Here is a 22,824-nt window from a genome sequence, read left to right on the forward strand (position 1 = left end):
GTTTGTCTAAGGCCTGTCTTACAAAGAGTCACAATTGATCCTATCAATCGTAACTCTATGGAAATCAATCAGTGTAATAAATTTTTCTACAGGAAATTTGCAAAATGTCCTTTGTAAACAAAGGAAAACACACCAAATTGTCAAGAAATCAATGAATTTATGGATATACATTCATATGTAGAATTTTTTTGAACAAACAAGCATTATATATATTGACGTTGCTGGCTGTCCATAGTTGCAATTGATCCGATCAATCGCAACTCTTTGTAAGACAGGCCCCTGGTTGCTTCTATGGTAATTGCAAAGAAGACAACTCTGAAGACACGCTAGGAAGTTGGATCATGTACTGCATAATGAAAATTGGTTCAATAAGCTAAATGCCATTGAAACAAGCTTACCATATTTCAGTTTCTTTGTACGGTGTATGGCAGCTCTGATTTTACATGAACCTCTTTTGATTTTTTTCTATTTTGTTTCATCCTTGTAGGTCTAGCTGATGTCGCTGGGAAGTGTATGGAAGGGTTCTATTGCATCAGCACCGCAGTGAGACCAGATCCTACAGATGGCATCACTGGTGATATATGCCCTAGAGGAAGATACTGTGGTGAGTTTATTGTTCATTTTAAACATGGGTCCAATGTTGTTGTTTAACTACGGATCGGAAATTGTGACACAAATGTTTTTACGACACATTTTCGCTTTTCCCAGGTCATTTCACAATCAATTAATTAACGGCTCTTTGGGATGATAACAGAAATAGTTTTCTTCTTTTAAACATGAAGAAAGAATATAGTAAGAATAAAGTACATGTCATGTAAGCAATATTATGACACCTTTGGCTTCTCACAATTTTAGACTATTGTCTAAGTTAAACTGGATTTCTGAATATGCACTTAGATGTTGATCAATAAATCATTGTAGGTGTGTTTGCTCAGTTGGTAGAGCGTCCGCCTCTATACCGGGAGTTTGGGAGTTCAAACCTCGGTCTAGTCATACCAAATGACATTAAAAGATAGGAGTTGCTGCTACCCTGTTTGGCGTTCAATTATTCAAGGGATAGAGCCTCGTCGATCTGGCGATGCACAGTGGCTGCAGGGCTCATGATCAATTGGGCAAAATTGATTTTCGGAATAATTTTGTTGTATATCGAACAATAAATTATGAATTTCCATTTCCAGGTAATGGAACCGGAGCCAACCCTCCCATGTGTCCATCTGGGACCTATTCCAACGGCACTGGTCTAAGGATAGAGGAACAGTGTACGGACTGTACTGCAGGGTCTTACTGTGAAGATCCTGGACTAACAGAACCGACTGGACTGTGTGACCCAGGTAGGACCTGGTCTAGTTGTGCTCTGAAAGTCATTTATGCATCATATTATGTTATACAATCATTTTATGCAATCATTTTATACTATGAAAAAGAAATATTAGTTTGAGGATGAAAGTGATATGTGTTTCATCATAGTGCTGTTGAAGATTATCCTGAAAATGATTAGGAGTAGGAGATAGAGGATGGGAGCAAAAAATTATGATGGTGGTGATGGTAATGGTGATGACGGTGAAGAAGAGGAAAATGAAGAGGCGAGAGAAAGTGATGATGGTAATGCTGGTGATGGTGGTGATGAGGAGAGGGAGGATAAGGGGAAGATGATGCACGTGGTGGCGATGGTAAAGATATTGATGATAACAGTGACATCAACAAATGACAATTTTAGCAGTCACACATGCATCGAAAGACATTAGAAATTCAAACTTATTCTAGACATATATTGTACTCTATATCTACATCCTTCTCAGATAATATAGAACCATTCTTTATGTACCAACACCATAGGTTACCATTCAGCTTTCAGTTGAATCATTTTTTATCATTGATCAGGTTACCACTACCAGTTGCTCAATTATCTAGCAATCCATTCACATTTCTACCATGAATGACCATTCATTCAGTTTTTGATTGAATCATTTTTATTATTGTCCAGGCTACTACTGCCCAGTTGGTCAGTCCTCCAGCAGTCCGTTCCCGTGCGGTGAAGGGTACTACTGTGAGGAAGGTAGCCCTTCGGAAACGGCTTGTGAATCAGGGACCTACCAGGATGAGACTGGACAATCATCATGCAAGATCTGCAATGGAGGTAATGATAATGATAGTGATAATTCCGCGCCATGACACTTGCTCTGACGACAATTGCTTCAATAGATAATCTGCGTATTGAGCCAACATTAAGCGTTAAACCTAACTTGCAAAACTAGATGAACCCTGATCATTTACATGTACATTATCTATAACAATGAACTCTATTGCAATTGTAATTGTAATGCTATGCCCGCAAATGTACCTTCAATCAGCATATGTTGTAATTTGCGTTATCATCATCATTTTGAAGGATACTACTGCGATGTGGCCGATGCCCCCATATCCGACTACACCAACCACCCTTGTCCAGTGGGGCATTACTGCCTGAACGGCACCGAGTACGACACCCAGTACCGCTGCCCCGCTGGGACATACAACCCATCGGAGAGACTTGAGAGGGAGGACCAGTGCTTGGATTGCCCCGCTGGCAAGTTCTGTGATACGCCAGGCCAGGACAACTGGATTGGAGACTGCACTGCGGGGTTCTGGTGCATCGGGGCATCGGCTAGTGCCACACCCGATGATGGTGTGACGGGAGTCGAGTGTCCTGCTGGAAAATACTGCGTAGAAGGTGAGTATCTTTGACATTAATGCAGCCAAAGTTAGTTTGTGTAATTTCTATATTGTTTGCATGAGGACATTGATAAAGTTTGAAATGTAAGATCCGATAAAAGCGATGAAAGTTACATATCACCACCCCAGTTTGTTTTTATAGCCAATTTATAGCCAGCTTTAAATCGAGCAAGCGTAGTACATGTAGTTTATTCGTGCATTTGCAGTTGCAATTTTGTTTTCATCAGGTTCTACTCCTGAGAACTTCCCAATCAGAACCTGGTCTTACAATCATGGTCTAGAGAGGGCTAATAGAGGTTGGATTATTTTTTTTATGAAAAATACTTTCCGGGTCTCATCCCTGTAGCTCATTGTGAAACTCTTCTTCCCTCAAGTGCTCCTGCTTTTGAGCACTGTCCAATCAGGACCTGGTCCTATAGACTTGGTCTTGTTCCTTGTGAAATCCCTCACTGCTTTCATTTCCCTTTGTAACTCATCGCTAATCTCTTTTGTTCTATCAGGTACTCCTACACCCGAAAACTGCCCAGTTGGGACCTGGTCTGATAGCCTTGGCCTAGAGAAGGCCAGTGACTGTTACCCATGTTCAGGTGGATTCTATTGCAACGGGACTGGACTCACTGCACCATCTGGACCATGTGACCCAGGGTGAGACCTTTAACCTTTAGCGTATGACCTTTACCCTTTAAACATCACACTGTAGGGATAGTAGTTAACCCTGCTCTGTTCAAATGTGTAATCCCCATAGGATCTGTACAGGAAACTCCCCATTCCCTTATACATTGGGTTAAAATCTGTTTTGGTTCTGTTATTTAGAGCATATCCATAGGTGCTGAAGCAGATTGGCAATCGCTTCAAATGCCAGCGTGAACATTGGAGATTCATATTCTTGTACTGAACAATAATTTCAATGCAAGGCTGATGATATCAAAATTCTATTTTGGTTTTATAGGAAACTTCACTCCCACTATGATAAAACACTATGGAAAATTTCTACTATCTCATTTCGTTATTAAAGTTCATATCACCATGGGAGTGTTTTCATGAAACAAATAGTCTGTAATTTTCACTGACTACTTGGATATGAGGCTATCAGATAGATGAATTTCAGTAGCTTATAACAATCATCAGTGAATATAATTTCATTCATGAAATGCTCCCCAGTGTGCATATCAAACTTGTTATTTCCAACAATTTTGTTTTTATCTCTAGCTACTACTGCTCGTCCAACTCCTCCACTCCGACGCCGGAAGACGGTGGCATCACTGGGGACCCTTGCACTGCAGGACATTACTGCCCCGGTGAAACCACTTCCCCGCTGCCATGTGAGGCAGGGACTTACACCACCACCACTCATCGGTCTGAGTGCGATACCTGCCCTGCTCGCTTCTTCTGCACGACGGGATATGAACCTGAGGAATGCCCCCATGGTGAGTGTATAGATATTATGATATTCACATTCAGAGCTACCAATTAGTAGGATTTTTAAGGGGAAAGTGGCACTAGAGAGTAATTGTCACTCTGAAATAATGATATTTTAGACTTGTAAGAATGATGATTTTAGTATGTTTTTCACAATTTTAAAGATAAATCAATTGGAAGGAGTTGCTATGAGTGCAATACTTGCTCTGGCTTCTCGCTTCTTCTGTACAATGAGATATAAATCTGAGGAATTTCTCCAAGATGAGTGTTTAGATTTAATCCATGCTTCTACAGTGCAACCTACTGTTTTCTTCCTAAATTACTACTAAATAAAGAGCTTGAAAGCTCACAATGAGTGTCTGTGTGTCTTTGGGTTTTTACAGAAGTGTATCAATTGCGTACAAAAGATACAGGGTGTATCGTGTAACCTACTGCACTGTTCCAAAATTCCAAGTTGCATGCAGTCTTAGAGGCATCACTGCTTTGGTCAGACCATGCTAAGAGGATGCACGCACCTGCATATTAGTCCATAAGATTGATATCATCTGCACATTGGCACTTAAGCATGACTCTAATCCATACTTAACTCGATGTGAACCCCGTCCCAGAGCTCAAAACTTGACCCTCTGCATCAGTTTGTAACATCCCCCATGTAGCTTGAGTTACAGGTGTATGCCACAATGCCTACAGTAGTTAACCTGTTGAGTACTAGATTCTGTTATTCCCATAGGCATTGTACAGAGACCTCCCAATTCCAGCGGGCAATGGGTTAATGCATGTTTCTTTCCTTTCTTTGTTTCCAGGCTTCTACTGTCCGGCTGGAACTGGTTACGACTGGCAGCCCTGCCCGACGGGAACTTTCTCCAACATGGCTGGTCTGGCTAACGAGACCCAATGCACGCTCTGCACACCAGGGAAGTTCTGTTCTGAGATCAACTCAACGATGGTAACGGGAGATTGTGAAGCAGGGTATTACTGCACGGAGGGATCAGACACTGCTACGCCAGAGGTCACTTTCAAAGGTTAGTATTGTTCTTGATAAATTCAACCAAGTTATTGAAAAGCTACTCTCAACCTTTTACAATAGTCATGTCCATTGTCTTTGCCAGCACCTTCCTAGTCTCATTTTGTTTGCTCTCACTATTGAGAAATACATGTTGGGGGAGTCTATAGAGTGCAAAGATTGTTCAACAATAATTATCGTGCCTTAAAAAGGTAATCATGATGCCTTCCAAACTTCACTTTGAATAAATTTGCTTTTGTTCATTTCTGTTTGATTTTGGTAAGTGCAAGAGAAAGTGTCATTATTGAGGCACCATTTGAAATTTATGGTACCAAATAAACATCTTTTACATATTTTACGAAATTACCCCATGACTTTTTTTCATATTTTCCCTTTTCTGTTGGTTGTAGGAGTGGCCGGAGTATGTCCAGAAGGTTCCTATTGTCCAGAAGGCTCGGACACACCTACACCATGTCCAAGAGGAACGTTTGGCAATGTCACCAAATTGACCAATGCAGTAAGTGAATGTCTTTATTATACTCTTTTGAGAATGGATAATGTTAGAGAGTGTGTTCTTCTTTTCATTTACCTTGTTGGTTTTTATTATGATAGATCCAGAAAAGGGTTATACTTCATAATTTTCCTTTCATTGTGAACCTGAATTTGATTTTGTCTTCATGTACCTTCTAGTGGACATATATTAGAAGACTATGATGTAAATGTTGCATCCATGATGGAAAACTTGTGACTATTTGAGAAGTCTGTGATTCAGTTGTTGGGACTGGCATACTACTTTTTGTAGTGTGAGTAACATTGAATGATTTCCTTCAGCAAGGAATTCATACACAGTGTGCTGCACTCAACCCAGGTGAAGTAAATGGTTACCGGCAGGAAGTAATTCGTCATAATGCTGTGTGCACCTGAATAGGTAGCCTAGCTTAGCCGGGTAAACATAATAGAAGGGCTTGCTGGGAGAACAATTTTCGGAACTGAAGTGGCTACCCTGGGTAAATAAACCGTTATCATTATTGTTATAATGAAATTATAATTTTGTGGTATTAGAGTCCCATGGCTCAGCCACAGATTCAGACAGTCATTTTGATAAAACATGATTTTAGAATGCAAATATTGCATGTTTCCCAATGGAAGATACATTTTGTAATGAACATGTACAAACTTTTTATGTTTATCAACAGAGCGAATGCACACCATGCCTCTATGGCCAATACTGCGAAGACGTTGGCTTGACCGCTCCTACCGGTGACTGCTACGCCGGCTTCTACTGCTTGCGAGGTGCCAAAGATGCCAACAACCCGACGGTCGATTCAACGGGTGGTCCTTGCCCTGTCGGTCACTACTGTCCAAACGGGACGTCTTACCCACTGGACTGCGAGGCAGGAACGTACAACAACCAGACTGGTCAATCGGAATGTGATCCATGTCCGCCAGGGTAAGATGGCCACTGCATAACAATAATTATTACGTTATCAAATGTTTAAATTTGCCATGTACTAGTTCTTCATTACTGAAGTAAGTTTTACGTAACTTTGTGATCAGTTTCATGAACAGCTCCCAGGTCTCTAGAAATGGAAATAGCCATGTATGTGAATGCGGACTCCCTTAGATAACCTGTTGCCTCAGAGATTCTATGAATCCCCCGGTTTCTGTAAGTAACAGGTTAATGTGTCAACACTGCTTCTCTTTAGGGGAAAAATAAAATCAGATAAGAACTGTAAGAATCTGTTCAATGAAATCAATTATCCATATACTTTTGTGCTATAACCAATAAAAAGTCACTATTTCAGGAACTTATACCAGTATCTGTCAGCTTTTAGTTGATACAAAGTTCCAACTAAACTTTTTTCCTTCCTCATGCCCAGGTATTACTGTGAAACCGGTGATGTCCACTACTCGGATACACCGTGTCCAACCGGTCATTACTGTCCAGAGGGCACCAAGTCATCCGACGAGTTCCCGTGTCCCAAGGGCTACTATAATGACTATGAGGGCAAGCAGGAGCTGGTTGACTGCAAGCCTTGTACACCCGGTGAGTGCTCGATGCTTAACAAATCTTTGCAGAAGTGTGTGCAATGTCTTACAGGAATCCTGCTATAAGGGTGCTATGTGTCTTTTCGTAGTGGCTTTTTATGGTTTTTCCATTTTTTTTTCAACATAATAAAGTGTGGCCTTTAGTAATAAACAGCCACTGTTGGGTTAACTGCAACAATGACTTGACAGGGCATCTAAAAATTACTTATGAGTTTGATCTTATTAGTGTCATAAAATAACATTTATTGTACTTTTCTCCATTATTTAATAACAATAATGATAATGACATTGGTAATATGATTATTAATAGTAATAATAATAATAATATAGCAAATATTATGATAATGATGAATATGTTACTTATGAAGTGGTAGGAGCAAAGAGAATCAAGAAGTAAGTCAATAGTTTTAAGAAGATTTTTTTAAACATTGCAAAATTTTTAGGAAGACTATTCCACAAAGTAGGCATCCGTGAACAAAGGATATTTGGATGACCATATTCAATTCCTTCTTCAATGATTTTTCCTTTTAGGTCAATACTGTGCCACTCCTGGTCTCAGCGCCCCTACCGACCCCTGCGCTCCCGGTTGGTACTGTATCCGAGGGGCATGGTCAAGCATGCCAACGGATTATGGCTTCAACAACATCACTACCTCGTGCTTCTGTTCATCCAATGCCACCGGAGGGCAGTGTTCGCCAGGAGAGTTCTGCCCCGAGGGATCCATTGAACCTACAAGCTGTACACGCGGTGAGTTGAGGCAAAAAAAAAAAGAGAGAAAGAGATTACGATTTGTTTGGAAGTTGTGGTGTGGTCATTTTTGTACCTGCATTGGATTGCAATGGATTTCAATTGATTTCAAGTTCTTTGCAAATACCTATATTGACTTCCTTACCTCTTCTGCTACAGGTTATTACTGTGAAGAATACGGAATGTCAAACGTCACAGGACCATGTGATCCCGGTTACTACTGCACCTTGGGTGCGTTCGAAGCCACGCCGACGGACAACGTCACCGGAGCGGTTTGTCCCGCAGGTCACTACTGCCCCGAGGCGACCTATGACCCCATACCATGTCCAGCCGGCTACTATGTCAATACAACAAAGAGTGTTGAACTGGATGACTGTATGCCATGCTTGCCAGGTAACTATCAACATTTGAATCACTTCGACAGCCCTTCATGGTGCACCTCTTTTGCTCTGCAAATTGGCAGCAATCATTCAATTCCCTATTCATTTTCGTACATGTATGTTGAAAATTTTGAATATGGATATGATATGACATGAGACAAAATGAATGAGAAAAGCGGATTTCTTTACATGTATGATACTGTATGTAATGTATAACCTGCATTTTATGTTTGATTATATGCTTTGTTGGAAAATTTTGAATAAAGAATTATTTGGAATAAAAAAAGCAGATGTTTAGCAAACAGTTGCTTGCATTTTCAAAATATTCTGCTCCGGCTTTATTCTCTTTGCCAATGTAGAGAGTGTAATGATCAGCTGGTTACACAATCTTTATTCAGGAACAGCGGGATGACACGATCAACTGATCCGCTCCACAATAAATGCGTGAAACACTTTGTTCTCTCGTGCAAAAATAGTCCGAACTGGAAAAGCTGAGTTGTCTAAACTTCTTCCGCAATTTTTTTTTTGGCATCAGGGAAACTCACTGCATCGATACAAAATAACTACATGAACAAAGCTGACATATTCCCTGTTTTTGTTAAATATCTAGGTTACTACTGTGAAGGTACAGGCCTGCCCGAGCCCACTGGTCCCTGCCAAGCTGGCTATTACTGTCCTGGCGGTCAGAACACATCTCAGCCGACGGAATACATCTGTACTCCCGGTCACTACTGCGAAGCTGGTAGCTCTGGCTTGACTTCATGCGCGTCCGGGAAATACCAAGATGACTTCGGAATGGTAAGTTGATCAAGGAAAAGGATTTGTTTTAAGTACAGAGGTCTTCGAGGTTTTCATTTTAGTTACAAAAATAGCGAAGTTAACATGATAGTTTTAACTCTGTTTAAATCAAACAAGCTCCAAGAGTATATTTTGCAAAATTTCATCTGAGTTGAAGTCGGGTAGAATGGCATAGAGGAAAAGGAAGTATAAAGAAATAGTTTGATTGGAAAGATTGTAATGCATCTGCCTATTATTGCATCAATGATGTTAAATTTTATTATAAGCTGAGTATCAAAAGTTATTGTGTTTTGTGGCAGAAAAATGATGATTATTGATAATATAGATCAGAATGAAACATAGATTTGCAGATTGCATCCCACAAATGTTGGTCCCAATGTTGCCAAAAATAATGATGGACCAGGAGCCTTCAGTTTTAACACCAATCAGTATTCACTGAGGCTTTGAAGCCAGCATGCTGTTTCTCCAGCGAACATCAAACTTCTTCATCTTCTTGAATGTTTTTTAGTTTTTTCATTCAATTCCTGTTTTGTTTCAGGATTCTTGTAAGAGCTGTCCTGCAGGCTTCTACTGCGATGCTACCCTCCAGAATGACACCTTCTGCAGCCACGGCGTCCAGAACCCACAGCCGTGTCCTCAAGGCCACTACTGTCCCATGGGCACCAAGTACTCCAAGGAGTTCCCTTGCCCCAACGGAACCTTCAGTGACCAGACCAATCTCGAGGAGGCAGATGACTGTACCCTATGTTCTGGAGGGATGTATTGCGACCGAGAGGGTCTGACTGCGCCCTACGGAGAGTGTGAGGCAGGGTATTACTGCATCTCAGGGGCATCATCACCTACACCAACCGATGGAGTCACAGGGGACATTTGTCCAGTGGGGACATACTGTCCCACAGGATCTAACAAGACCTACGACTGTCCACCTTCAACGTACAACCCTACAGAAGGTATTGCCAGCACTGTCATTGATAACTTCGTTTATTACCCATGGATTTTCCATACATCAGATAGAGGGAATGATGAAAAGATGAAATGCTGAATGTAACCTAGTCTTATAAAATACTGAGTACTTGATTCAAAGTGAAATAAAAAAATATAGTTGAAAAAAAATATAAAGAAATGAAATAATCTGAAAAACTGTTGAATGCGTGATTTTACCGTAGGATCAGTGCAAAGAGCTTGAGTAGCATCACGTACAGAACTGTGATTAAACTTTACTGTATGGTTTTTTATTGTCATTCAATTATCATTCATTCACTTGAGCTTACATATATTCAAGTTATAATTGAGTTCAGTATGTATTTATTTTAAAAACTTGTATTTAGTAACCCCATTAGCGACTTCAATCTCAAATTGAAGTCAATAACAGTCTATTTCACCTCTCACTCATATGGTCATTGCAAGAATGTCATTAGACCCATCTTTATTTCTAACTTTGTCTCACAGGACGGGAGTCCATCTCAGAATGCCTTGCATGTGATGCAGGTGAATACTGTCCTTCCTACGGCTTGAATACCACGGCAGGAGACTGTTATGCAGGGTTCTACTGTGCAGGCAACGCCTCGTCCGCTTCACCAACTGATGGCGTGACAGGTATTCATATTCATCTTTTTTTAAAGCAAATATGGGCACATGGTAGGACCAATAGTGCTTGTGGCAGTTTCCTTTATTTGATGTCAGATATAGAGAGAGTAATGTAGATGACATGCTATTCTCTATGGGCATAAAGTTCTGTTCCAGGAATTGATCCACAGACTTTGATGTGTGTCAATGGGCGCTAAAGACCACTTTGCCATGGCAGTGTGGCATTTCCAGGAATTCAATGACACTCAAACAATTGTAAATTTCAGAACATTGGAAATAATCAACCATACAACATTCAAAATACATATTTGTATTCCTTTAGAGAATTCTTTGTAGTCACAATGAAAAGTTGAAATTTGTATCATAAGTCTAAAATTTGAGCTTCATCTGAGGTGCCATCAATTGGGGGGAAGAAATGGGATACAAGGTCTTAACATCCCACCAGCATTGTCATGTCTGCACTGCAATAAAAACATCATGCTCAAGCGCCAGATCATGGTAGCCGTGCTAAAGCCAGGGTAATAATAATTATTATTTTCATTTTTCTGTTTAGGTGATGAATGCCCAGTCGGTCACCGCTGTCCAGCCGGGTCACCACAGCCAATCCAATGCGAGCCAGGAACCTATACAGACACAAAACAGAATGAAGCATGTCTTCAGTGCACACCAGGTCACTACTGTATTACCGGCTCAAACCCTGAGGTAAGTCCCATGGATATCAAAATACATACATGTAGAAGGACGACATGTTGTGTGAATGATTGATGCCATCTTGTTCATGTGTGTTAATTGACACAAAACGTTCCATTTTGTTCAGCTCTACACAAAAAGATGGCAATGAAATTATCATGAGATATATGGGGATCCATTGTGTACTTTGGTTCCTATGCAGCATAGGAACTGGCTGGAGTGAGATTTGACAAACTATGCAAGTTTATCTTTACCCATTGCATACCGGAAACAAGTGGTACCTGTACGAAGCCTATGCGATTCACAGAATTCATGAAAATGCATCATTTCTATTAATATCATTGTAATATCTTTTTTCTTACGTAGGACTGTCCTGCTGGTTTTTATTGTCCAGAGGGAACTGGACATGTATGGCAGTCTTGTCCGGCCGGTACATTCAGCCCATCTACTGGTCTGTCAAACGAGACCCAATGTACTCAGTGTACTGCTGGTAATTACTGTGACGTGGTCAACGCTACTACCGTATCTGGTAAGTAGACTCCTTGAGTTATTACAGATGAAGCTTAATTCTGGGGGTGATTTAAAAAGATTTAATGTTGATTAAAAATCACTTATAAATTCCCAGTTCTGTGTGGTTTATAACACACCAATGATTTGGTAAGATCATGTGCGGGTGAAGCTGCATATTAGTCTCGGCAAGGTTTATGCATCAAGTATTGTGTGCCATCATGGCTTAAGTGCCACATTTAAGTCAAACGGAAGTCACTTACAGCACACTTAACTCACTCTGAAACATCCCCAGGGTTGCACTTTGATGAGTAGAGGAACCCATCTGTAGGTGATTGTCTAAAATTGTTCATACACCACCTTGGAACTGTTGTATTTTGTGATGTATCAGAATCATTTATAACGGGCAATTCCAAAAGAGGCAACTTTTTTTTTCAAGTTCGACCCCATTTCTCTCTCTTGGATACTTCATTTATGAAGTGGTTAAGGGGACTTCATTCAAAGCAGATCATTTTTAATCAGAGTGCAAATATTGACAAGGAGAAGAAGACAGAGACAAATGGTATAAAAAAATGTCCCGCATATTATTATCAATGTCAGTTCTGTGATTTGTTGCATTATTCCTATCTTAGAAAAAAATCTCAAAAATTATATTATTATTTTTATATTTTATAGGTCCTTGTGACGGAGGGTTCTACTGCCGAAGCGGTTCCGATGCCAGACAGCCCAGTGAATCCTCCAGAGGAGACGCCGGTGTCTGCCCCGAGGGATACTACTGTGTCCAGGGAACTGGGGAACCTGAGCCTTGTCCACCGTCCACTTTCAACAATGTCACCGGGATCTCTAGCCTAGGTGAATGCCAGGATTGCTTGGAAGGTAAGGATATGACGGAGAAGAATGACACCAGCTATGTTTGTAAAATAACATTAGTTACATTGAGAAATTCTAAATCATGATTTTGAGCTAAACCTACGGTAATAATAATAGCGCACCTAAGAATAATAATAATTATACTTGCTTATATAGCGCTTATTACTTACTTTGTCAAAAGTCTCTAAGCACTCTACAGTATATGCAGCATAATTACCCTGGCTTTAGCAGTGCAGCTGTTACGCACGCTGCGTTTCAAGGAATAAATTCCTGCCAGGTACCCATTTACCTCACCTGGGTTGAGTGCAGCACATTGTGGATCAATTTCTTGCTATAGGAAATTATGCAATGGTTGGGATTTGAACCCACGGCCCTATGTTTCAGAGTCCGGGGACTAATCCACTGGGCCACAACGCTCCACGTATAGATTATATGTAGATAGATGGCACTATATAAATGCTCATTATTGATGTTATCTATGATTACTTAAACAGGTCATTACTGTGAGATACCAGGCCTGAGCTACCCCAGCGGTGAATGCGATCCCGGCTTCTACTGCCATCTCGGCTCCAACTCCTCCAACCCCAGCGTCGCCTCGTCCACCGGTGGACCCTGCCCTGCTGGCTCCTTCTGCGTCGGAGGTAACAGCGACTATGTCCTCTGCAAACCTGGCTACTACCAACCTAACGAGAGGGAGGATAACTGCCTGGACTGTCCCGAGGGGCATTACTGTGAAGAGGGAAGCTCCAACTACACCATCTGTCCGAAAGGTACTTCAGAGGATTTTTATTATCATAAAATAGCCTTTTAATAGGACATACTTGAGCTTTTCGACATGCACTCATTGGAGTAAAATTGCATGAATGACCAGGGACCCGTTTCCTAAAGTATTACAACTGTTGATACTTTGCCATTATGGCAACTACCGTGGTAACCTTGGTTTTGATTGGCTGCTAAGCCCTGTTACCATGGTAGTTGTCATAATGACAAAGTTACAACAGTTGTAACTCTGTATGAAACAGGCCCCTGAACTTTGCTTTTGGATTAGTATAGGCTTGCTGGGGAAGTTTGATATCATAAATTGATTACTGTTTAATCTACATTTGACACTATCCACCCAGGGGGGTGTTTCACAAAGATTTAAGTATGACTTAGAGTCGCTCTTAAATACCGAGTTGCGTAAGGTATGAAAGGCTTGACCGCATTGGTCAGATCGTGTCATGAGGACGCGCACTAATGCGTATCTATCAATAAGATCGCGCGTTGCATATCATGTACGCGTCGGCATTTAAGTGCGACTTAAGTCATGCTTAAATCTTTGTGAAAACACCCCCCAGGTGTAGTAAATGGGTACCAGGTCAGAAGGTATCCCTTGAATGCTCAAGCACCTGATTAAGGTAGCAGTGCTAAAGCCGGTGTTATAGTATGCAGCACATAGAAATAGTTCAAGTGCTTATATGGCACCTATCTTAATTATCATTAAAACATGATTATTGAATTGCTTGGTTCCCCAATAGGCCTCTAATATTCTTGGAATGTGCATTTTTTGTATTGAGTCTTTTGTTTTTCAATTGTGCTTGACTTGTGTCTTTCGAATAAACAAGATCTTGACATCCACTGAGGAGATTTGTCAGCCATACACTTAACACTTCAACCAAACATATTGCTCAGACTTCTAGCACATGAATTGAATAAAACCACAGAAGATAGTCCAATAATTGTCTCCTGACTGTCTGTCTGTCCCTTCCATCTATTCCTTTCAGGTCACTTCTGCCCTCTGAACACAGAGTTTGCGACCCAGAACCCTTGCAACAACGGAACCTTCAACAATGCTACGGGAGGCAGCGACGTCAACGCCTGTGAGCTCTGCCCGGCAGGGATGTACTGCCCTGAACGCGGAATGGAAGAACCTGCCGGTCTCTGCGCTCCCGGCTGGTATTGCATCCTGGGAGCCTGGAAGGATATGCCGACTTCCCTTGGAAATGATACTGGTGAGTGTCTTTAAAGTTTTTAAAGGTAACAGCAGAAGTGTTTAACAGTGCATCATGTTGTGAACCCTAGGTCTAAGAGAAGTGGATCGCAGTAGAAGTGAAATGGACAGGTGAGAAAGTGGAAGTTAGAAAGAAGAATTTCTTTCGGATATGAGTGTAGTCCTTAAAAAAACTGTAAACCAGAAAGAATTTAGACTAGTTGGAGAGATGAGAAAAAGTTTGGCTTGAGTTGGTGAGTAGAGTTGTAGAGCGGTAGCAGGAGAGAAGTCTCAACGTTTCATGCAGGTTGAATGTCTGTCTTTAGGAGAGTGCAAAGTGGTACTCCAGGCTGAAAATGATATGATATGATGTAATCAGATAGTTTGGAAACTTAGGTTATTGGAGAGATGAGACAAGGTTGGCTTGAGTCAGTGAATCGGGAGCAGGAGAGAAGACTCAACATTTTAGGCAGGTCGAATGTCCATCTTAAGGAGGGTACAAGGTGGTACTCCAGGGCCTCATCTTACAAAGAGTTATGATTGATCCGATCAACCGCAACTATATATGGAAATCAATCAGTGTCATAATTTTTTCTATAGGAAATTTTCACAATGTCCTTAGTAAACAAAGAGAAGAGCAGTGAATTTTCAAGAAAACATTGAATGCATGAATATACATCATAGTTGTATAGAATATTTTGAACAAACATGAATAATAGATGTTGATGGTGCTGGCCGTCCATAGTTGCGATTGATTGGATCAATCATAACATTTTGTAAGACGGGGCCCAGGCTGAAAATAATGTGATTTAAAAAGATAGAGACATCTGGGTGGAGAGTGACAAAGGTTAGATTAATGTCCTGCCACAGGATGCTAGGCTGCAGGGAAATTCAAACACACGACCCCCTGATGACAAGGAAAGAGTCAGAACATGATGCTTGCAGCTTTCGCTCTAGTCATGATTAAAACTTGTCAAACTACAGTTTGTCTGCCAATCAACAAATCCTTATCAAGAAATAATTGTATCCTCATAAGAAAGTAATCTTGAACTAGAGGTAAATTTTCATCTTCATGTTTGTTTGTTTGTTTCCGCAATGTATTCTACAGATTTTGGCTGTTCCTGTCCAAATGATACCACTGGAGGGCGCTGTCTTGCAGGAACATATTGTCCGGCTGGTGCTTCACAACCAATACAGTGTGACCCAGGTGAGTAATATATTTTTTCTCTCTTTTTTTAATGCTTTTTAGGGGGAAACTTCACTGATTTTTTGTTTTGTTTTGTGAAGTTTTGGAAATAAAAGAGTCATTGATAGATAAAAAATAGTAATAAATGATAATAATTATACTTGGTAATGGATCATTTAACAGTTACTTTATCAGAAGAAAACATTAATTGTGGTGACCAAGGTCTCTTCAGCGCTTAAACTAGGATACTAAATAGTAAAACTAGGGTACTATATAGTAAAATCACTCGATAGGGAAAATTTTTTCAAACTTCTAAAGTTGTTCTTAAAGTACTGTTTTCATGGGGCTCGCAAACGTTTTTATGGAACGATTCGCAAAAAAAATATGAATGCCAAAATGGCAAGGTCCAACATTCTCGTTTCGTGTTTCAAAAAAGGGCCGGACGTGCATTTAAGGTTCAGAAGCTTCCCAAATCGTTCATGGGAGTCCCTTTTTGTTTTGAAAACCATACTTTAGAAATTGTTCTTTTTATCTGAGACATATACAGAAAAAAAATATGTTGGAATGAAGAAAATCAAATAATGATTCAAATCATGGATTGTCCCAAAGGAGAAGAATGTCTCTCTTGAGATATTATAAAAACAATGATGAGCATAGATTTAAATTGTAAAGCACAATTAAGTTCATATTTATCTTCATCGTTTTCTTTTCAATTACTAGGTTACTACTGCCGTTACGATGAGCTTGCCAACGTCAGCGGCCTTTGTGAAGCCGGTCATTACTGCATCGGTAGTACTATCCTACCTAACCCAGTCAATGAGACAACCGGCGATATCTGCCCCAAAGGTCATTATTGTCCTGAGGGAAGCTATGATGCACAGCCATGTGAACCAGGTGACCTTTGACATCTTCTTGACCTCTAATTGACCTCTCTGTCCTTTTGATAGATATCTATAAACTACTTCCTTTATCTTGCCGAAAGGTTTCTGTTCTAGCCATTTGAGGTGGGATAATTTGTCAAAATTATTTGTTCAATATTTGAAAATCATTTCATAGCATCACTTTGAATAATATTTGATGTAAAAACATTTTTTTTTTATGCTGAAGAGTTGCTGTATTAGTCAAGCTGGATATTCATTACAAGGATTAAACATATGGCCTTTGTTTAAAAAAAAATTAGGCTGGGAATAGTCATGAATGAAGATCAAATACACAAAGTTTCGGGAAATACTTTTCTTCAAAATGAAATATTGTGGCAACATCAATGATTTCAAAGTCAATATGGCCGTTATTTGCATCCACTATCTTAAATAAGATTATATTTCAGTGCAAAACTAGTGATTCTTACAATAATACATTCAGATAGTCAAATTCAGAATTGCAGATGAACAAATAAAAATGAAAAATAACATGCTGCTAGTGTAGTAAAATCTAATATATGTGTCTTTTTGTGTGCATTGCATTTTGTCAAGTTCTCACCAGAATATGCAAAGAAAGTTTTTAAGTTTTGAAATACAACATACATGTACATGTATCTATTGTTTTTATTCTTGTGATATTTCAGGAAAATTCACAAACCAATATGGCAATCAGGCCGAGGGTGACTGCCAGCCGTGCACTGCAGGAATGTACTGTGCCGGCTGGGGTCGTGCCTTGCCCAACGCAGAATGCGACCTTGGTTGGTTCTGCCACGCGGGCTCGACAGCTGCCCAACCCAACGGTAGCCAGTGTCTCCCCGGTCACCGTTGCCCCGTTGGTAGCCCCGATCAGATCCCTTGCCCATCTGGCGAGTATCAGCCCTTCGCGGAACAAGGAGAGTGCGTGGAATGTCCGGCGGGTTCGTACTGTGATCGTAATGAGGCCATCGATGAGGAGCAGAGTGGTGTTGGGGCGCCCTCTCATGGTGTGGTCATGCCCAAGGTTTGCCCTGCAGGTAGGTATTAGCCAGTAAGGTTTGTATGTACATGTACACACTCTACATGGTGCTTCATTCATTTAGAAGGAGCACATTCTATTTTTTTCATGATTCTAGTGTTATTTTCTATGCAAACATGGCAATGTACCAAAGTGGAAATTTGATGATTTGAAAGTGTTCATGAGACAATATTGAAAAGAAGCTTGGAATTCAAATTGGTGTAACTTTATAGAATTCCAAACATTGTATAGGTCCAAACCTTGAAATACTGCATTGTCTTTGTCTGGTGCTTTTTACTCTTACTACCTGCCCTTTCACATGGTACCAAAATCGTAATTTGAATGATTCTAGTGAAGCATAATTCTAATGACAAATTTTTAGCACGTGTGAAACCAAACGAGAACCACGTACACTAATCAAAATAACAAATTCAGTTTCACTCAAAGTATGGTACAAATTTTATGTCTGAAAGGGTTGACCTTCAAACCTCTTTGAGGGGCGGAGCTTGCGTCACATTTCAAGCACTTCCGTAGATTATGCAATTGTCATGCACCCATCATAGTTTCTTTTTTACAATGCAGTGCTTTGATTGGGTTTGATCGTCAAGTCTTGAAGGACACAATACCGTCTTCGCTCAGGAATTCAAATTCAAATCACAGTTTTCGAGTGAACGTGTGAATGGTACAATGATTCTAAAGATGAATTGCAATAATCTTTACAATGATGATTAAAGATTCTCGTGTGAAAAGGCCCTAAATGTATCTCGTCAGAAGGTCATACATTGAAAGTATGCATTTACCATGTTCACAAGCAGCTTCAGTTACTGACACTTGTTTGTGTTTCCCGCTGTCAGGTTTCTACTGTCCGAATGGCACCGAGACAGCAAGGGAGTTCCCCTGTCCTGTAGGAACCTACAGTAATACTACCGGGCTAGAGAGTGAAGCAGAATGCAGAGATTGCCCAGAAGGTAAGTTTTTTTTTTTTTTTTACAACATTAGAAACCTTAAATGAATTGACAAACTTCACATTTTGTTGTGTTTCAATATAAATATTTGAATTGTGGAACTGTGGAATTCACTGCCACAGGAGTTGAAGAACTCAAACTCTGCAACATCCTTTAAGGGCAACCTAAAATTGCTTTTGTTCACCAGCAGGTACTAGGTTTGAAGACAGTCATTTTTCCTCATTTTTAATTCGTCTTTTTTTTGTACTTCTCTTAGTTCTCTTTACTTTTATGTCTTACTCCCTTCAAAGCGCCTCGAGCATTTAATAAAAATGGAAAAGACGCTATAGAAATCATATGTATTATTATTATTATTAATTATCTTTTAAAAAGCTTCTCTGTTTATTTACTTGATATTTCTGTGATTCTCCTTTTCATTGACCTATAGAGGGAGCCAGTCATTCGAAATTCTGTTCTCATTTTTTTCTTTTGATAGCTATTCTCATATTCTTCATTCTCTATCAGTTTTCAATAAATAAAAAAATGCTTGGTACCACAAAATCATAAAATTACCCTCCCGGTTTTCTTAGGTGTCAAAATAGCCCAGTCTGTTTAGGGTTAAGTATGCCAATTTTTAAGGCTTTTTTATGATATCAGTTTTCATTTTCATATTTTCCTTATATACATTCTGTGAACAATGGACATACATGTCTTTCACACTATATCAAAAGAAGAATAGTCAATAAAATTATTTAAACTTTTGGTTGACTCTCCACAGGCTTCTATTGCGAAGCAGAAAACATCACGGAGCCCACCGGACTCTGCAGCCCGGGATACTACTGCGTCCTCCAAGCTTACACGCCCCAACCCGACGGCAGCGACTCTACCGGAGGCCCATGCGAGCAGGGCACCTACTGCACCGAGGGGTCCTCGTACCCGACTCACTGTCCGAAGGGAACCTTTGGTCACGTGGACAGGCTCCCAGCGGAGTCAAACTGCACCGACTGCTGGCCTGGGTATTACTGCAATGAAGTCGGCCTGACTGAACCCAACGGAACATGTTATCCAGGTACTGATGCAGAGTTAACACTTTCAGAACTTCCTTGTTCATTCCTAAAGTATCATATTACTCAACCTCAAGAAAATAGTTTAGATTGAAATAGCATTAGAATATAAAAAAATATTAATAAAATGTAGGAAATGTTACAGTTTTTTTTCAAGTTGATAAGAATAGAAAAATGTCAGGAACTGAATCTGTATAATGAAGAGATGTGTTACAACCAGTTATGAATGTTTAGTACACATATACATGTACTTGCCATAAATATACATTTACGTGCATGATATGCATCATTAATGAATTGATTGTAGTTTCCAGGTCACGGGCTACAGAGCAACATTCTACTTCAAACAGAATTTAAGCTGAATGAATATTAATACTCTTGGAGTCCTCTTGCACAACACAAAAGTGATTTATTTCTGTAGGTCCCCCTATTCATTTACATTTTTAAATGTTGGTTATTTGAAAAAAAATGTGTGAAGAATGTGATAAATGTGGACTTGAACATGTATGGTTAATAGGTTAAATTTTCAAACATTTTGATCGCTGTTTCTGCCAGGATTCTACTGTTCACTAGCAGCCATCGAGCCCAATCCTAACGGTCAGTCCTATGGTGATGTATGTCCAGTCGGTCACTTCTGTCCGGAGGGTAGCTATGCACCAGAGCCTTGTCCAGCGGGCACCTACCAGCCCCACGATATGATGACCAATGATTCGGCCTGTCTGCCCTGTACACCCGGCATGTACTGCAATACAACAGGACAGGCAGCTGAGACGGGTAAGTTGATGATGATGAGGAGGATGATGATGATTATAATGGCAGTGACTATTTTGATGGTGATGATGATGGTGATGATGATGACGATGATGACGATGATGATGATGATAATGATGATATGATAGTTATGATGGTATTAAAGAAGATTTTGATGATGGTAGTATTGATGAGGAATGATGATGATGAAGTTTATCCTTTTGTAGACTCTCATTTTATTCTATTTGTAATCCCCAGCATTGCGGTAAATATTAACTTGATCAAAGATTATTTCATATATCTTTGTGTAAATCTCTGTTTACAAGTCAAAAGAAAATCATCACAAACATGTACGTCCAGGAAGATAAAGATAACTTCCCATTCTATTTCCTCAGGTGAATGTTATGCTGGTTTCTACTGCACCCTTGGGGCGAGCAACCCCGCCCCTCAGGATGGCATCACAGGTGACATCTGCCCCCCTGGGTCGTACTGCGAACAGGGCTCCCCCACCCACATCTACTGCTCTAACGGAACCTACACCAACTACTCAGGGGCCGATGCTTGTGATGACTGCCCTCAAGGTATAGTGTTTCAAGGTTCAACGTTTCATTGCTATGCATAAGCATGGTGCTCTAGTCACACTCTTTGTCTCGCCTGAACGACGTTCGGCAGAGACCTAGTAGCCGCTTTTCCTGTTAGTCTGTTGGTCTGATAATCTGGTACAAAAACGTTTGAATTTTTTGTTGGACTCGCCCTCATTTCTTTATTTCTTCATCAGTTATATTCAGACTTAATACAAATGATCTTTTTATAATGCCACATGTGTTTCCATGAGGATGATGGAGCCAAAGGTCGTTTTAAAGAATACTTTTTTTCTCTCTGGGATAAAGCAAAGGGTTTTTTGATGTCATCTTTACTTTGGCTTTCGACTAAGTCGTTCGATCCAAGACTCATAGAACAGATATTTTCCTAAGAGCGTCATGATTGGAAGCTTTTGGCCAGAACTTTTATCCCTTTTTATCCTTGTTTACTTTTGACTATATCACATTTTGAAAATAAATTCATCAGAATAAAGTATGCAATATGGTTCAGATCTGGTGATGGCGTAGGCATACATATACATGTACATTGTGTGCAGTTGAGAGTCCATCTAGTTTATTCCTATTCCTATGTAGAAAGTGGCAGTTTAAATTCAAGATCATATGTGGTATACTAGAACAGTTTTATGATTATTACCATCTTCAGGATACTACTGCGTGAATCGTGACCGAGCTGACCCCTGCATCACCGGTCACTACTGTCCAGCCAAGACCGGTGCTGACCTTTATAAGTGTCCCCAGGGCAAGTACAACCCCCAGATGGGTATCTATGAGGAGAGCCAGTGTCTGGAGTGTGATGGCGGCAAGTACTGTCAGGAGCCTGGGCTGTCGGCCGTCTCTGGCAACTGCTCGGCTGGATTCTACTGCGAATATGGTGAGAGATGGATATCGATGCCTTGTGTTTCTTCTTCTGCTTCATTCTGTTTTGTCACTTCTTTATTTTATGAAATAATCTCCTCTTCTCCGACTTTCCTAACTCTGCTTCCGATCCTCAGTTTCCTGCTTCTTATTTTTGTCTGTTTTCTATTTTTTTTAGTTATCTTTATTTCATTTTCATTATTTTTTTAGAAGCTCATATTCATTCTCCTCCCATGTAGACTTTGCTTTTACCCTTGCCCTTTCTCTCTTCTGCCAAAAGGGCATCTTTCTTTTTTTTCTGTCAACTTTTCTTAAATCTTGGAAAAGATTGCTCATCAGAATGATTACCAACTAAGAAAATGCACCTATACATTCCATTACCCAAAGAGCATGTTTCTTTCACTGTTATTTCACTTTTATCCACCCCTAATTACTTTTATCAAATGCTCCTCTTTTCCTTCCCATCAACAGGTGTGGATATGCCAGAACCGACAGGAGTGGGCAACACAGGCCTTGGTAACATCTGTCCCCGTGGCCACTATTGTCCCGAGGGAAGTATCGTCCCGCTTGGTTGCCCAGCGGGTTATTACACCGAGCTGACCAACCAGGAGACGTGTACACCTTGCCCCGAGGGCTACTACTGCCTCGAGAACGCAACGACTTATGAGGATACCATTTGCCCTGAAGGTAACTGAAAAAAAATTGAAGATGCGTCAATCAATTTATCAATTTATCTTTTTATTTGAGTCACCATATTACAATCACCATATTGGTTGTT

General features: G+C 40.3%; 1 protein-coding gene across 1 annotated transcript in view; it reads left to right on the forward strand.

Annotated features, from left to right (window-relative positions):
• LOC121420292 overlaps positions 1-22,824 on the forward strand; it is a 163,163-nt gene that overhangs the window by 70,244 nt on the left and 70,095 nt on the right. Inside the window, 29 exon segments of the mRNA XM_041614868.1 lie at positions 488-604; positions 1,179-1,331; positions 1,985-2,137; positions 2,390-2,710; positions 3,213-3,357; positions 3,922-4,139; positions 4,935-5,153; positions 5,545-5,651; positions 6,331-6,584; positions 7,015-7,181; positions 7,715-7,930; positions 8,090-8,323; positions 8,921-9,108; positions 9,647-10,058; positions 10,558-10,704; positions 11,249-11,397; positions 11,752-11,914; positions 12,568-12,768; positions 13,257-13,532; positions 14,526-14,753; positions 15,840-15,938; positions 16,638-16,811; positions 17,482-17,850; positions 18,686-18,799; positions 19,554-19,844; positions 20,395-20,613; positions 20,985-21,170; positions 21,835-22,062; positions 22,518-22,733. Coding sequence (XP_041470802.1) covers positions 488-604; positions 1,179-1,331; positions 1,985-2,137; positions 2,390-2,710; positions 3,213-3,357; positions 3,922-4,139; positions 4,935-5,153; positions 5,545-5,651; positions 6,331-6,584; positions 7,015-7,181; positions 7,715-7,930; positions 8,090-8,323; positions 8,921-9,108; positions 9,647-10,058; positions 10,558-10,704; positions 11,249-11,397; positions 11,752-11,914; positions 12,568-12,768; positions 13,257-13,532; positions 14,526-14,753; positions 15,840-15,938; positions 16,638-16,811; positions 17,482-17,850; positions 18,686-18,799; positions 19,554-19,844; positions 20,395-20,613; positions 20,985-21,170; positions 21,835-22,062; positions 22,518-22,733 — 5,964 coding nt within the window.

Source organism: Lytechinus variegatus, chromosome 8, assembly GCF_018143015.1.
Source record: "Lytechinus variegatus isolate NC3 chromosome 8, Lvar_3.0, whole genome shotgun sequence".
NCBI lineage: Eukaryota > Metazoa > Echinodermata > Echinoidea > Temnopleuroida > Toxopneustidae > Lytechinus > Lytechinus variegatus.